General features: G+C 34.6%; 1 protein-coding gene across 5 annotated transcripts in view; it reads right to left on the bottom strand.

Annotated features, from left to right (window-relative positions):
* Stk3 (serine/threonine kinase 3) overlaps positions 1-15,653 on the bottom strand; it is a 272,590-nt gene that overhangs the window by 72,845 nt on the left and 184,092 nt on the right. For all 5 annotated transcript variants that reach the window (XM_078016883.1, XM_040293823.2, XM_078016884.1 and 2 more), the window contains exon 9: positions 11,712-11,904. In XM_078016883.1, coding sequence (XP_077873009.1) covers positions 11,712-11,904 — 193 coding nt within the window. The remainder of the gene's footprint in view (positions 1-11,711; positions 11,905-15,653) is intronic.

The raw sequence follows: 15,653 nt of genomic DNA, 5'->3' as shown, positions 1-15,653 counted from the left end.
ACTTTTCCCTTCCACCCAGCACTGGCTTCACTGCAAAGATTCTAGTTATAGCCTCTTTGTTTTCTTTTCAAGTCGAAGGTAGGGAAATTCTTCATCTAGGATATTTACCAATATCCTGGCACCATAATGAGTCAAGGGTATTATGATAAACCAGTGGCCCTTAATTCAGATATTTGAGTCAGAGAAAATACACCCATAGCATTTTAGGAATAAATGGAAGACTTAACTTTTTCCTACCAGAAAATAACATAAAACAACTACTCTAGTATGATCTACACATTAAAAGTAGTAGCATGCACTGGAAAGGAGGAGAAAAATAAATCTCAAAATTTGTTTATTTTTAAATAAATAAAATAAATAAATAAAATAAAGTGGGAAATAAAGTGGGAAAAACTTTTTATATTTTATAAAAACTTTATCAAAAATGAAAAGATGGGCTCAGGAGGTATTTCCTTTGGAGACAGAATAGGGAGAAGACTGAAATAAAGATAGTATTCTGTTCTGAGACGAGTCAGCAAAGTAGAAACTTGACAACAGTGGCAACACAAAGGGCAGAGGCAGACCAATCTCTGAGGTTGAACAAAAAGGAATTACTGGGAAATTTCATTCCAGAAATCTACTTTCCCAACCCTAGTAGTCATGGGCCTGCTTCTAACACTATCCTAATCAGGAGCTTCTATTCTATGAGCTTCTACGAGCTACTTTCAAAAGCTTCTCAGAGTAAAACATCTGTCTTCCTAAAATCTATAACCTCTCTTTTCCACAGCAAGAGTGCATCTCTTATGGGTAGAGTGGCCATCTAATAAAATTGTGGACAATGATACATAAAATAAGAGTTTCTATGAAAGTTCTGTTTTCTTGATTGAGGTACCACCCTTTCTATTTCTTGCTTTTTCTTCTTGCCTGGAATGCAGTGTGGAGAATAAGCATTTATTCTGTAAGCAGGAGGATGACAGTAATACCCTAAAAATGGAATTATAGAAAGACTCTCTAATGACTTCACAAAATCACTTTCTCAGTGCAGAACACTCTGTTTCTGGATTTCTTGTTAAGTGAAAAAAGAAATGAATCCTAATTTATTTAAACTACTGTTACTTGGGTTTTCTGGTACATGCAGCCAAGTTCAGCATTTAAATGGTACATTTCTATTCAAAAGTGGAAGGTGTAGGAAGAAGGAGCAGGAATGAAGATTTTGTTGCAAGAATATCCTGACTTGAAATTTGAAATCCACTATTATAAAAAGAAATCCACATAGTAGTTTAATTGTCATACATTTCAGACAAATTATAACTTTAAGGACATTTTACTGGCTGACCTAAAAATCGATGGTAAAATGCCTCATGGGTTACACACTCAAAAGTTTGTAAAATTATCTATTCTTAGGTTAGAAATAAACATTCTTACAAAGAGTTTAAAAAGTCTAAACATCAAACAAAAAATCAGTCTGTTCCATTAATTTAAAAAAAATTTTTTTTTTAGTTGTAGATGGACACAATGTCTTTATTTATTTTTATGTGGTGCTGAGGATTGAATCCAGTGCCTCACATGGGCAAGGCAGGTGCTCTTCTCCTGAGCCACAGCCCCAGCCCCCATTAATTTTTATTTTTGGATGATTTTATAACAAGATAATTTTATTCAAAATATGCCTATGTATAATTTGCTATTCAAATGTATGTGCTTATCTCTAAATATTTTCCAATTGATTAACTTAAAACCTAGTATTAACATTTAGAATGTGAATTTGTTATACACAAAGAAAGGTTAAAAAATAATTTTTAAAAAATTTATAAAGAGGAATAGATTAAAAATTTGTTTTGAAAGCTAATGAGAGGGGGCAGCTGTAACTGCCCAGTAACATTTAACTATACAATACGAAATACATGCCACAGTGTACAGTTTAGTTTCCAGGGAGATACATATTCACAGAAGTGGGACAGAGAGGATGATGTCTTAAACTTGCAATTTATTTAACAGAAAAAGAAAAAAAAAAGGAATTCTGGGCCCTTCCATGGGAGAATGAAGCAGGAAATCTCAAGATAGTAACCACTGTCATATGTGATTGTGGTTGCTATAGCAAATACTTTTTTTAAACACAAGAAAGAATTGTCACATAATACTGACATCAATTTTTCAAACTGCAGTTAAGTTTTGATCCTAGCTTATAAAAATATATTTTACTCTGATAATCAATGTATTTTCAAAATTAGCCAGTTTCTCAAATTTGGCCCAATTCTTTAAACTTTCTTGCTTGTACAAAAAAAAAAAAAATAAAATAAGCACTACTCATTCCCTTTGTGCTGTGAAATTTTAAAGAAAAAGGATGTTGTCCCATCTCCTTCATGATTTCCTTAAAACATTCCCAAGGATACTATATTGTGTGGAATACAATACCTTACAAAATATGCCAATCCATCCACAATTATTCATTAATTTTCCTAATTTGCAAGTTTTCTAAACAAGTGAAGTCTTCATGAAAATTTTAAATACTTCAACAAAATGTAATTTTTTAGCCTGATTATGGCAGACATTCAAGTGTAAAGAAAGAAATAGTAACTATAACATAAATATAATATGTACCAACACCAAAGATATTTATGAATATTCCTTAATTATTAATGTTCTTCTAAAAATATTTTAAGATATAGGTGTTCTACCTGACTAATGATCTTGGAAATTTTTCCTTTGTTCCCAAGAGTAAAGAGAACACATATTAAAAATTAGGATGTTAATAAAGAAGCTACTGACATCATCTTTTCCCCTAACTTCATCAGATCATATTTTAAAACAAAGGAGGCTACATATGACAAGGAGAAGTTCCAGAGGCTAGTCAAAAAAGAGATTAAAAGCTTAGAAAATAATACCCGAACAAAGGTTAAAGGGACTGAAATTATCCAGTCAGGAAAAGAAAAGTCTGAAGAACAATTTAATAAATATCTGAGTATATTTGAAAGGTTCTTACACATAAAATAGTGACCAGCTGTTTTCCATCTCCAATGAGAGCAAAATAGAAGGAAACAGACAAATTGAAGTCCAGGATTTTAGTTAAATAAAAGGAGTGATTTCCTGTGTGAGTAATAAACATTAGAATGTTTTGCCTGTGTCTATAGAAGTCCTTTCTAAAAGAAAGAGATTTTCATGCACAAGAAGAACTAATATTTAAATGCTTTCCTGTGCTTTGAGGTAGTAAATCAGATACCCTACAACTAAGTCATACAATGATAAGACTAAACTGGGTCATACTTCATTAACCATCCCACAGACACAGGAACATAGAAGCGTGGACCATGTTGCATGCCTCCAAGGAGCTCCAACTTCACTGTAGCCACACGGATGCTGGATAGCTAGTACTTCTGAAGAAGAAAACAAGTGTTCCTAATTGCCTGAAAATACTATACGTATTTGCATCCTGTTGCAAGAGGGACCTGTTTACTACCGACACTTTTACTGCCATGTCCTGGTAGGATTAATTTACTAGTTATATAAGTGTTTTTTGTTTGTTTGATTGTTTTTTCAGGAAGAATGGTAAGATCTCTGGGAGTAGAAGAAATATAATACTTCTACCCACTCTTCTCCCCTTGGTGATTATTTCTTGGCACTGGACACTCTATCCCTTCTGATTTACTTGTTTAGCTCAAGACTTTGTAATCGTGGTGAAAAATTATTTCATGAACATTTCATACATTATACCTATGTATCTAATACTTTTTCTGAAATAGATTTTAGAAGAACTTGGAGAGAAAAAAAGAAGATTGACTAAGCAAATCATCAAACTTAGAAGTGGATGCCCAGGACAAACTGCACTGGGCCTAGGGACATTAGATAAACTAGGGAGCAGCAATATTCAATGGTCAGTCTTTCCTTCTTGGTGTCTCTCTTAAATCTTTCAAAATCAATCTATTATTTCCAGAAAAAACCCCTAAAAGTGTAAAGAAGAATCTCATTTGCTCTCTTTTACTAATTAAGTGAAACTGTCTATATATATGCTAACTAAACTGATTTTTTTGTGTGTGTGGTGCTGAAAATTGAAACTATGGCTTTGCACACAGTAGGCAAGCTTCTACCACTAAGTTACATTAGTCCAACTTTTCATTTTACCTGAGATAGGGACTAAGTTACCCAGGCTAGCCTCAAACCTATAATCCTCCTATCTCAGCCTCTTAAGTTGCTGGGATATTAGGTATGTGCCACCATGCCTGGCAACTGAGACATACTTTGTAAATCCCTATATATTATAGGTACACAAAAAGAAATTTAAAAAATGTGTATCCAATTAAAATTTCTTAATTTAGCAATCAGTAATTAATAAACAGTTATAAAAAGTTAATGTAAGTAAAGAATATAAAGGCTAAATTTTACCAATTATTTCTCCACCTTTTTTTTTTTTTTTTTTTTTTTGTTGTTGTTTTAGTACTTGGGATTGAATCCAAGGACCTTGTCATTTGGGAAACATCCCCAGCCCTTGTTTTTTAAATTTTTTTATTTTTTATTTTATACTACATTTCCTAGAATTCCTTGTAACTTGTAAATCAAGTCTACTGCTTTAGCTCATGAAGATCTTTTAAGATCTTAGGACACTGCTAAGTTTTTGAGGCTGGCCTTGAACTTTTGATCTTTCTGCCTCAGCCTCCTTAGTTCCTGTGATTATAGGCGTAGACCAACATGCCAGACTCTCCATCTATTCTTAATACAAAAATTTATTACTTCACCATCAAGGTCCTTCTCTGCTCAGTGTGTTCCGGGGTGTCTCCATCATTGTTAAATACTTCAGGTAGGTTCTAAATATAATGTGAGTTCTGGCCCCAGAGATTACAAGGTAGATGTTATTTCCTTGTACTAAGAAGTGGTTATCAGTCCTAGTTGTACCTCAGAAGTACTTTTAGAGCTTTTGCTGCTACTTGTTTAATTCAGGTTTTAAACAGAGATGCCCAGGCCCTGCTCCAATCTGTAAAACCAGCATCTCTGAAGGGGAACTGCTATGATATACATTTCTGAGGTTAGTGATTTTTATCCAAGAGCAGAGTTCATCTTGTAAATCAAGTCCACTGCTTTAGCTCATGAAGATCTTTTAAGAATCTGATTCTATCTTATAATGTATTTTTATTTTACTTCACTTCTTGTCCTTTGCAATTCTGATGGACTTTCTCCTAGAGCTTCATCCAAGTATCTATTAAAAATGTTGAGCTAGCCAGGGCTGAGGCCTAGGCTCTGTGACACACTGTGAGAAACTTTTTCATTAAAAACAACTTATTTAACTCTGTGCTCGACAGAAATTTAACAACCAAAGTCACTTATCTCTGATAAGCCTTCATACTATACAGGTTGGAAAGCTAAATACTACATTTCCTAGAATTCCTTGTAACTTAGAGTTCTGAGTAGATGCAAGAAAGTTAGCAAATAAGCAGAGGCCCATATTATTTCAGTTATTTCCTGTGGTAAGCACAGTCAAAGGGACCTTGCGGTTTTTATATCAGCATTCCAGCATCTAGTCACCAGTTTCACAAGTGCTGAAAAGGGGCTAAGTAGCTCTGGAAGCTTTCTAATCTCTGAATGGCAATGAGGTTGATTTCAATCTATGTTACTCCACTCACTAAGTGTCAATGACAGCCTCTGGATTGCAATTCCTGTTTGTGTCAGTCAGAGCAGCTCCATACAAGCTCACTTTTGTAATTTTGTGGAGGTCAGTCCTAGAAGCTTAGCCTATATAACCTTCTCCCTCAACCATTCCACTGATTTTGTTAACAAATATAGCTCTGACTTAAATCTATTATGATTAAAATACCTACAGGAGTTTCTATTTCCTCTAAAAAAAAAAAAACCTTCTGACTGATATATGTACATTTGAGTTTTAACAGCTGGGTCAAGCTACATATGTCATTAACAGATATCATTAAAGACTGAGTTTTCCTGGGTTCTAAGACACAACATCTATGCCCTGAATTTTCTCTGATCTAGTAGTGTTGCAATGATATAAAAAAATGACACTATATTATTCTGGCTTGATTTGTTCTTGGGAACCAACCTATGCTAATTTATAATGATCCTGATCTTTCCTAAAGACTCACAGATGTTCTAGAATCCTCCAAAAGAGGAACATCCAGCTCACCAGCCCCTGAATAGTGATGTGATTTTCATGTCAAATCTGGGTCTGTATGCTGCTTCCATCACTGATTTGCTAAGAAATCTTGAACAAGGTACTCAACATGGTAAATGGTGGTGAAGTACTATTTAACAGGATCTTTGTGAGGAATAAATGAGTCCATGAATACAAAGTCCTAAGCACAATGCTTGGCCAGAAAGCAGGCCCTCAATTAATGATAGCTATAAGTTGAGAAATTCATTATTTTTCCCCTTTCCACACAAAAAAGGCAACTTTATTGCTGGTACTCTTCCCATCTGTTCAAAGAGATGTCAAATTTCACAAACAGTGGAATAGTCTCTCACCTAAAGTAATCTCAATATACATCATCAAATATACTCCTACTCAGGAGATGCCAGGTCAGCTGAGTACTCTCTGACCATGCCCTTGAGTTGTCACATCTCAAATCCCTCTTATTCATGTTTGCACTACTCGGTTCATTTTGTAGGTCATAGTTCTTTACAGATTCTTTTCTGGCTAAAAGGATGTGGAATAAGGTATAGGAGGAGGCAGGAAGAGGTGGGAGCAAGAAACCACCACAAGAAGAGAATACAGAGCTGTTCAATGGCTTAGTATCTACAGGTCCAGGAAAATCAGGCCTTTATCACTGCACAGGAAGCAAAGCTGGACACAAAGTCCACGGCTCTTCAGATGCTCCAGCTTCCCAAGTTGTTTTCAGGATAAATTGATAGGGTAAATAGATAGGAGATGGCTTTTCACTGACCATCTACTACATTTAATGCTTTCTGCTTTATGTATTTACATAAATTCATACACACATGCATACATACACAGATATATACCACTAAAACTCAATAAAGATTAACTAATATATAATCAATGACCTGACTTCAGATTCCATTCTCTTTTCATTGTGCCATATCATTTGTTCAGAAAATATTTAATAAACATAAATATGCTAAATATTTATTAGATATTGGAATAAAGTAGAAAAAAATAGATAACCACACAGAAGCAGGTGCTTACAATGCAGTGTGATGAGTGTCATAAAAGCATGAGGTAAGATGGCAGCACATGAGAAAGGGTCCCATCCCTAACCTAGGGTCAGTTGAGAATCTCCTAACTGAGCCTAAGAAGATGAACTAGCCAGCCAAGGAAGCAGGAATCCAAAAAGAAGGATTAGGGCAGTGCGAATGCTCAAAGGTAAGAAAGAGCATCGTAACAGCCAAGGAGCTGAGGGAATAAAGAGACACAAGAGTAGAAAGATAACAGGGATCTGAGCAAGTACTGCATTTAACTCATGTTGGCCTTTAGCCTGAGAGCAACCAGAGTCACTGGAAGGCTATAAACAGCAGAGAGATGTGGTGAGATCTGCAGGGAGAGTAGGGAACCAACATGGAGGGCAATCCATTAAGACTTACAAGTGAGAGTCTATGAGGACCTGCACTAGGAAATATAGCAGATGATAAGAAGAGGACTGATATTTACCAACTAGAATAATTGAGAGTTAATGTTAATGCAATGAAGTGGTAAAGGAAGAAAAAGAAATCAAGAATGACTCCAATATTTCTTATTTTAAAGTCCACATAAGAACACCCACACAGCATCTCTAGGATCTTATAAAAAAATATTTACCTTTACTCTATGAAGTAGAAAGAAGGGTCATCTACTAAAACTAATGGGGGGAGAATGGCAGGAAATTTATAAGGTCTAAAATAGCCATTCTGCAAAATGAGAAAGAGTTGAGCAGAGAAACATAGGCCTACGGGAAAGTCTGTAGGGCCTAAATGGGGCTGAAAGTCTTGAATCAGTGGCCTTCATCTACAGAGATTTGAGATTTTTCTTCAGTACCACTCAGAAACCAGTGTGAAGATGCAGAGAAGATGGACAAATAGATCAATTTTTCAGGAGGGCAAATAAGAAAGGCATTACGGCAGAGGAATTAAGGATATAAGTAAGAGTGACTGAAAGAATGAAACACAGCCTCAAATTTGAACACAGAAGTGCAAGGTGAGTATGACAATAAAAAGAAAGCAGCTTTTAGAGGACTCCTGTGACAGCATTTCCCCAAATGTGTTTCTGAGACACTAATTACGTATGATGTTAATCACTGAAATCCTCTTCATTAAAGTTTTTCATGGCTAAGTAACTTAAAGCCTGGGTAAATCTTTTGAACAGGTTTCCCTTCTACATTACTTGCAGAGCATTTAATAAGCTAATAATATATTACCGTAGATCTCCAATAATATATCTTCAGGATAAATGTACACTTTCTAAAACTTCTGAATACTACAAATTGTTTGTCTATATTTATTAGAGAATCTCACTTAATATGTATCTTAATGAACACATTTTCAGAAGGTCTGCTCTATGAAATGAAAGGTACGCTTAACATACCATACCATACCATACCATACCATACCATACCATACCATACCATACCATACCATACCATACCATACGCCAGCATAACACTTTTAAAGGAAGAACTCTTTACCGGATAATAGCTTACTGAGGCAGGGGGTTTACCTGAAAATTCTTTTAGCTCTGAAAGATTTACATCTTTAATCCTACTATAAGACAGTACCTAAAAGAGAAAGTTTTGACTCTGGCTATAATGTAATTACTATTCACCAATGGAACCAATATTCCAAGGACATCTATTCTTATATGGCAAAGAATATTTGGATGGCATTCTGACAAGGACAATACTTACTATCTGTTCGGGGAATCAACAACAACAACAACACACACACACATACACAAACTTGGGTAAAGAGTATAGCTCTTTCTCACATATCAACAAAGTAGAGTTTCCCTTCAGGGCAACTTTATGTCCTCCATAAAGACAGAGCTACAAGGCAAAAGGCCACAGTCTTCTCTTTGCTGAAGCAACTACTCTCCCAGAATCACCACAATGAAATAATTTCCACTATCCCATCATTTTGCTAATAACAGATTCTTGACTTGATGCTAATGAAATCTTTTGGGATAAGAAGCTCTGATAGTTGACTTCCTTAAATGATAACCAATGTGCTTATATCTTAGCATCAATCATTCAGAATTCCAACTAGCATGGACCAATAGGGTAGAACATAATATACAAGGAAGAAGTAAAGATCCATGTGTAAATATTGGTAATGCCACATGGTAAAAGACCTCGATTTCCAAGCTGATGCCTGGGCATTCCAAAGGGTAATGAACAGAAGAGTGGGAGTAGGAGGAAAAAACAAAGTCCTCACTGCTAAAAACAGGTCTGGAATTCTTGCGACATAATTGCAGGGTAAACACCTTTTTTATTTATTTGTTTATTTATTGTTGCTTTGATTGATGTGACATAAGCTGAGACCTCATATCAACTAATTAAAGCTTTAAGAAATATTTACATCATGAATAAAAATAAAACTAAAGTAGTTATGCGATTTCTGATTAAATAAATTTTTCTTCAAGGACACACTTGTTACTCTTTTTTTAGAAAAAATTTTTAGTTATATTTTGTTTATTTATTTATTTTATGTGGTGCTGAGGATCAAACTCAGTGCCTCATATGCGCGAGGCAAGGGCTCTGACACTGAGTCACAACCTCACCCCACATTTGTTACTCTTGCTATACTACAGTATGACAACACTAGGGGTTAGTCTAGTATCACTTGATTTGATTTTGGAGAACATCAAAAATCCCACACCATGGAATGATGTCTTATCTATAGAAATACAAAATACAGATAGTTGGCCCAGGGATTTAAAACTTGCTGAGGCATATAAAACAACTGCAGCTGCATAAAAACAGTATCTGCTCAACTTAAAAATGGGCTTTCAATAAAATCTTTTTGTGACAAAAAGTCACACCTATGTATTTTCATCAAATTATAATATGTTGATTTCTGTAGTTGTCACAGCTACACATCACAACATGAATTTTGTGGAAATCTGTGGTGTGATTTTAAAGTATGATGCTTGACAAATCATCATCACTATTTTCTTGAAATATAATAACATAAATGAGATTCCATGAAGACTCATTTTTTATCCACTCTACATATACTGATGTTGAACTACAACTACATGAAAGCTGTTTATATAGTTTTTAGGAAGCTCTGGAGTTCATTAGATATAATAAAGCACTCCAGATCTTCTAACTTATATGCTAAAAATCCTGTGTTTTGATTGAAAGAATTTTATCAGTTGCAGAAAAGTATGCTATATGCTGATGGGAAATATGTTAACTACCTTAACAAAAGGTATTTTTGATCTACAGGACATATGACTTGTACCCAAACACCAATGGCTTTGGAGCCCACAAGAACATCTTTATGCATTTGAGTTCGATATGTTATGGATGCAGAAGGTCTGTTCTATTCAGAAGACCAGCTAGAAATTTTGGAAAATCAAAGATTTAGGCTGTTTTCCAGGGCAAAGTAGTAGATCCACAGGGCAAAGTAGTAGATCCACAAGTGGTAGGAGATAGAAAATTTATAAACTTCACCATTCTTCTAGGATTAACAATTGGTTTGCATTTCATGCTTCATGACTTTCCCCTTCAAAGTATGCAATCACAATGTGAAGAAAGCAGCACAGTGAGGCTAATAACTTAAAGATATGAGGCAGGACCTCAGAGAGGTAACAACAATGTAGAGGCAGTAGCAAAGAGAAAGGGGTAGGCAAAAAGAAAATAGAAATGTCAAGAGAGGAAATTCCAATATTCATTTTGCAGTCCATCTGATTATTTATAACTTTCTAGGCTCTATGATGGCAGCAATCATGTAATCCTGCTTTCCTACCATTTAGAAGCAAAGCTGTATAGAAGAAAACATCTAGTGCTTAGACTTCAACATTAACCACATAGGACGAGGATAGCAGGAGGAAAAGAAGAAAAAGGTCAGGAAAGATGAAGAGATAATTATCTGTTTCTACCTTTCACTGTGAAATCACAATGTTCTGCCTGCACTGTTAACTGTAGTATCTTCAAAAACATTTTTTAAAACTTATTTTAAGAAAGAAATGCTAGTCCATGGAAGATCCCCTATCTTTATCATTCTGTAAGCGACAGAGGTTAGAGAGAACAGTTTAACCAGCATTTCAGCCCCTGCAGTACCCCTGGCATTGTGCCTCAAACACAAATGATAAGCAACAGTAAATATGCATGGAATGGAACTTTCTCTATGAGCACCCCTGACTCCTGATACTTCTTGCTAGTGTTTCTTATTTTCTTACTTCATCTCTAATTTCTTTCTATAGTACTCCCGTCTCTGTGGCTTAACTGCTAATTTAGACAACATGAAATAATATTATGCTGTACTTATTGGAACAGAATTTTAGGTTTACTTTTTTAATTGGAAAAGTAAATGTTAGGAACACTATCTTCTTTTTTTCTAGAATACTTTACAAATCAAATTATGGCTAGCAACTTTCAACAGAAAAAACATTTGATAATCCTAAGTTAAAAATGCATTCCTTCGTGCTATATTAAAATAAAAAAAATTCTTTTTTTAACTGTCAAAAATCAAGAAACAAAATTTTCCATATCTGGCTCTAAAAATTAATACAGAACTACCCTGGTTCCTTGAACACTTTCAAAAGAGAAAATTAATATTCAATGGGAAAAGCCACATACTTTTCATAGTTCCATCTTCTTCTTCCTCATCTTCACTGTTTATAACCATGGTCCCCAGGTCAGACTCTAACATAGTACTGTTATGTTCAATCATGGTCTGGGCTCCTTCACTCATTGTGCTCGTAGCCCGCATTGTGCCCACACTTTCTGAACTAGTCTTCACCATGGTGTGGGAATCCAGCTCATCTTCATCCTGCAAGCAAATCACCATAGTGAAGAAAGACTTCTCTAAAACAGCTGCATTTCTTAATTCTTAACAAGAGTACACATATATACATCTTTACTAATGATAAAAATACTACTATTACAATTAATCTTAAGGTAAACATACACAAATGATATTTAAGAGTTAAAAGTATGAAAAATAATCTAAGGTTTTCAGTAATTAAAACTCAAGGAAAACCAGGTGCACACCCCTATAATCCCAGTGACTCTTAGGATGCTGAGACAGAAGGATCACAAGTTTGAGGCCAGCCTCAGCAACTTAGTGAGACCCTGACTCAAATAAAGAAAAACAAAACAAAAACCTTAAACAACAAAAACTGTTTTATGAAACAGAAGACTGTTAGATGCTTTTGAAATAAGAATTAAGATAGGTAAATCATCAATAAATACATAAATAAGGTGACAAAGTAAATAAGCATACAAAAGAGAACACCTTTAAGTTTAAACATGTTGGCACCTTCTTTTCTAATAAGCATAATAACGTTTATAACTTCTACAACAGCCATTAGCTTTTTCTCTTAAATTGTGGTAAAATATACATATAAAATATACCATTTTACAGATCTTTAAATGTCTAATTCGGTGGCATTAAGTACGTTCACAATGTTATATAACCATCACCACTACACATTTCCAGAACTTTTTCATCATCTCATTTAGAAATTGTGTATGTACCCAATAAACAATAATTCCTCATTCCCCACTTTCCCCAATGCCTGGTACCATACTTTCTTTCCCTATGAATTTGCCTTTTCTATATACCTCAAATAAGTAGAATCATACAATATATACTCTTTTGTGTCAGGCTAATTTCGCTTAGTATATGGATATCAAGATTAATCCATGTAGTACCATGTGTTAGAACTTCGCTCTATTTTAAGACTGAATGATATAGCATTGTATGTACTTTAAACATTTTATTTCCCTTTCATTTGTTGATGGATATTTGGTTTGTTTATAACTTTTGGCTATTGTGAATAATGTTGCAACAAACTCTGGTGTACAAATATCTGTTTGAGTCCTTTCAGATAGACTGCTTAGTAACTCTGTTTCATTTTTTGAGGAGTCACCAAATTGTTTTCCACAGTACCTATACCATTTTACATTTCCACCAGTGATGCCTAAATGTTTTATGTCAGCTTTTTTTGCTACTATGCCCAAAGACCTGACAAAATCAAGGAAAAGTTTATTTGAGGTTCAGTTTCAGAGGTCTCAGTTCATAGATGACCAACTTCATTGCTTTGGACACAAAATGAGGCAGAACATCAAGATGCAAGGGTATGGCAGAAGAAAGTACCTTAGGACATGACACCAGGAAGAAGAGAGAACTCTTGCTCACCAGGGACAAAATATGTACCCCAAAGGCACACTACCTCGTAATGACTCACCTTTTCCATTCACACACTACATGTCTACAGTTACAACCCAATTAATCCCTACTAGGGAATTAATGCATTGATTGGGTTAAAACTCTCATAAACCAATCATTTTACTTCTAAACTTTCTTGCATTGTCTCACACATGAACTTCTGGGAGACACTTTGACTAATCCATAATACTAGATATCCAATTTCTTTACATCCTTGCCAACACATTCTTTTTCATTTTTAAAAATAACAGCTATCTTAATGAATATGAAGTGAAATCTTGCTGTGGTTTGATTCATATTTTCTTAAAGTGCAGTGATACTGAGTTATCTTTCACATACTTAGAGGTCATTTGTATATTTTCTTTAGAAAAATGTTTACCAAGTCCTTTGCCCATTATTTTGAAATAAAGTTTTGGGTTTTGTCATTGTAGAGTTGTTGTACATTCTGGAATTTTGAAATTATGCATTCTAGATATTAACCTCTTATCAGATTGACATCTAAAACTCAATTATTTTCGCCCACTCTTTGCCTTTTCTTGGCCATTGTGGTACATGTGCTTGATTCTGTTCCTTACCATATCCTCTCACAAGACTTTCAGGATTAAGTGATTTCTGTCCAAGAAAAAAAGCAAAATTGTCCCATTTCCAATGAATTTGAATGAAAGAGGAGACACAAGAGGAGAACCAAGCTGGGTCTATGAAGAATCATACCATGTGGGGCTGGGGTTGTGGCTCAGCAGTAGAGCGCTCACCTAATTTGTGCAAGATGCTGGGTTCAATCCTCAGCACCACATTAAAATAAATAAAATAAAGGTATTATGTCCAACTACAACTAAAAAATATATATTTAAAAGAATCATACCATGAAATGGCACACATATCTATGCTGCATCTGGGTTATGATCATCTCATTACATCAAGCTGAAAAATATCACCACTGGGTAGTGGGCGTATTTAACTGCAGATTTGATCTTTTTTAGTTATGAAAGTTCTGTAGTACTGGTTTTGGTTGGTTCAGTAATAAATATGTGGAGTTTAAAAAAATATCTCCACCACATTCTCAAATTGAATATTATTCCTTCCATTGCTCTACTCCTTTCTATCTGCCTCAGTTCCTAACAGTTACCACCACAAAACACAGTAATTTTCACTAGCTTCACAAAAGAAATACTTCAATATATTCTTTTATTCATTCTGTTTTACTCCTATATATAGTTAATATGTTCTCTTTCATTCATTTCCTCTTCCATTCCCATGACAGGTGGTATATGCATCATTGTCTTATACCTGGGTTACTATAGGTGATACCTCCTGACTGAAGACTCTTCTATCTAACCTTCTATATTCAGGCAGATTGTTAATTCAAATCTCATCTCAAATCACTTGCTAGACATCAGACCTTTTGACAAACTATTTAAATTCTCTGATCTTTAGATTCTTCCATTGATGTTATGATGACTAAATGAAAAAAGGTATGCAAAATGTCTATATACTACCTGGAAAAAAGTACTTTCAAATTGTCCTCAAAGTACACATCACTACACAAATCTTTCCTGAATATTTGTATCACAATATTCTCCTAGTGAAGAATCTATAATGACTCCAAGTCCTTGCCCACAGTAGAGCTAAATATTTCTGCCTAGGTTTTAATGTTCTCTGTTTCTATCTCATTCTTCCTCACTATTTTCCCACTATTCATAAATCCCCACATTCAAGCAGGCTGAACTTGACTGAATTTTCCTATATCATAATCCCATGTCATGCTATGTTCATTAAGATTTCCTCTTTGCTCATGTCCTCTTTACCCAAAATGTCCTTCCCTCTAAACACTTAAGAAAACCTACGTATCATGTATCTATTACCTCTATGACTAGTCCAGTTTTTGCTAGTTTTCTTCTTCTCCAAACTTCTGCAGAACTTACAACATGCATCACATACTTTTGCATTTAAATTTATGATCTTTTGTTTTATAAAATGTTTTACAAATATAAGTATCATATGAACAATAATGTCTTATAATACTTCTCAATCCACTGACGTGTTTCATTCTGTATTCAAACAGTGACCATTCAATATATTTTTATTTTTAAAAAAATCTTTCTAGTTGGAAAAAAGTTAGTTCTACCTCTCATTTCATATTTGAAAAAACTAAGGGCCACAGAAAGTAAGAGACTTCTCTAAAGTCACGTATGCTTAAAAGCAGTGCTGGAATGAAGAAAGAAGTTCTTTAATTTCTTAACCTATTATTCCACCACATACGAGTACTTTACTTTCATTTAAATTTTTATCTGCTTAAATGCTTAGGTTAGTGATGCTGGCTTACAATGTTAACAGCTCCTATTCTCAGA

This window comes from Ictidomys tridecemlineatus, chromosome 7 (assembly GCF_052094955.1).
Source record: "Ictidomys tridecemlineatus isolate mIctTri1 chromosome 7, mIctTri1.hap1, whole genome shotgun sequence".
NCBI classification, from domain to species: domain Eukaryota; kingdom Metazoa; phylum Chordata; class Mammalia; order Rodentia; family Sciuridae; genus Ictidomys; species Ictidomys tridecemlineatus.
Note: the sequence above shows the minus strand (reverse complement) of the source record. Positions and strands in the feature narration are given on the sequence as shown.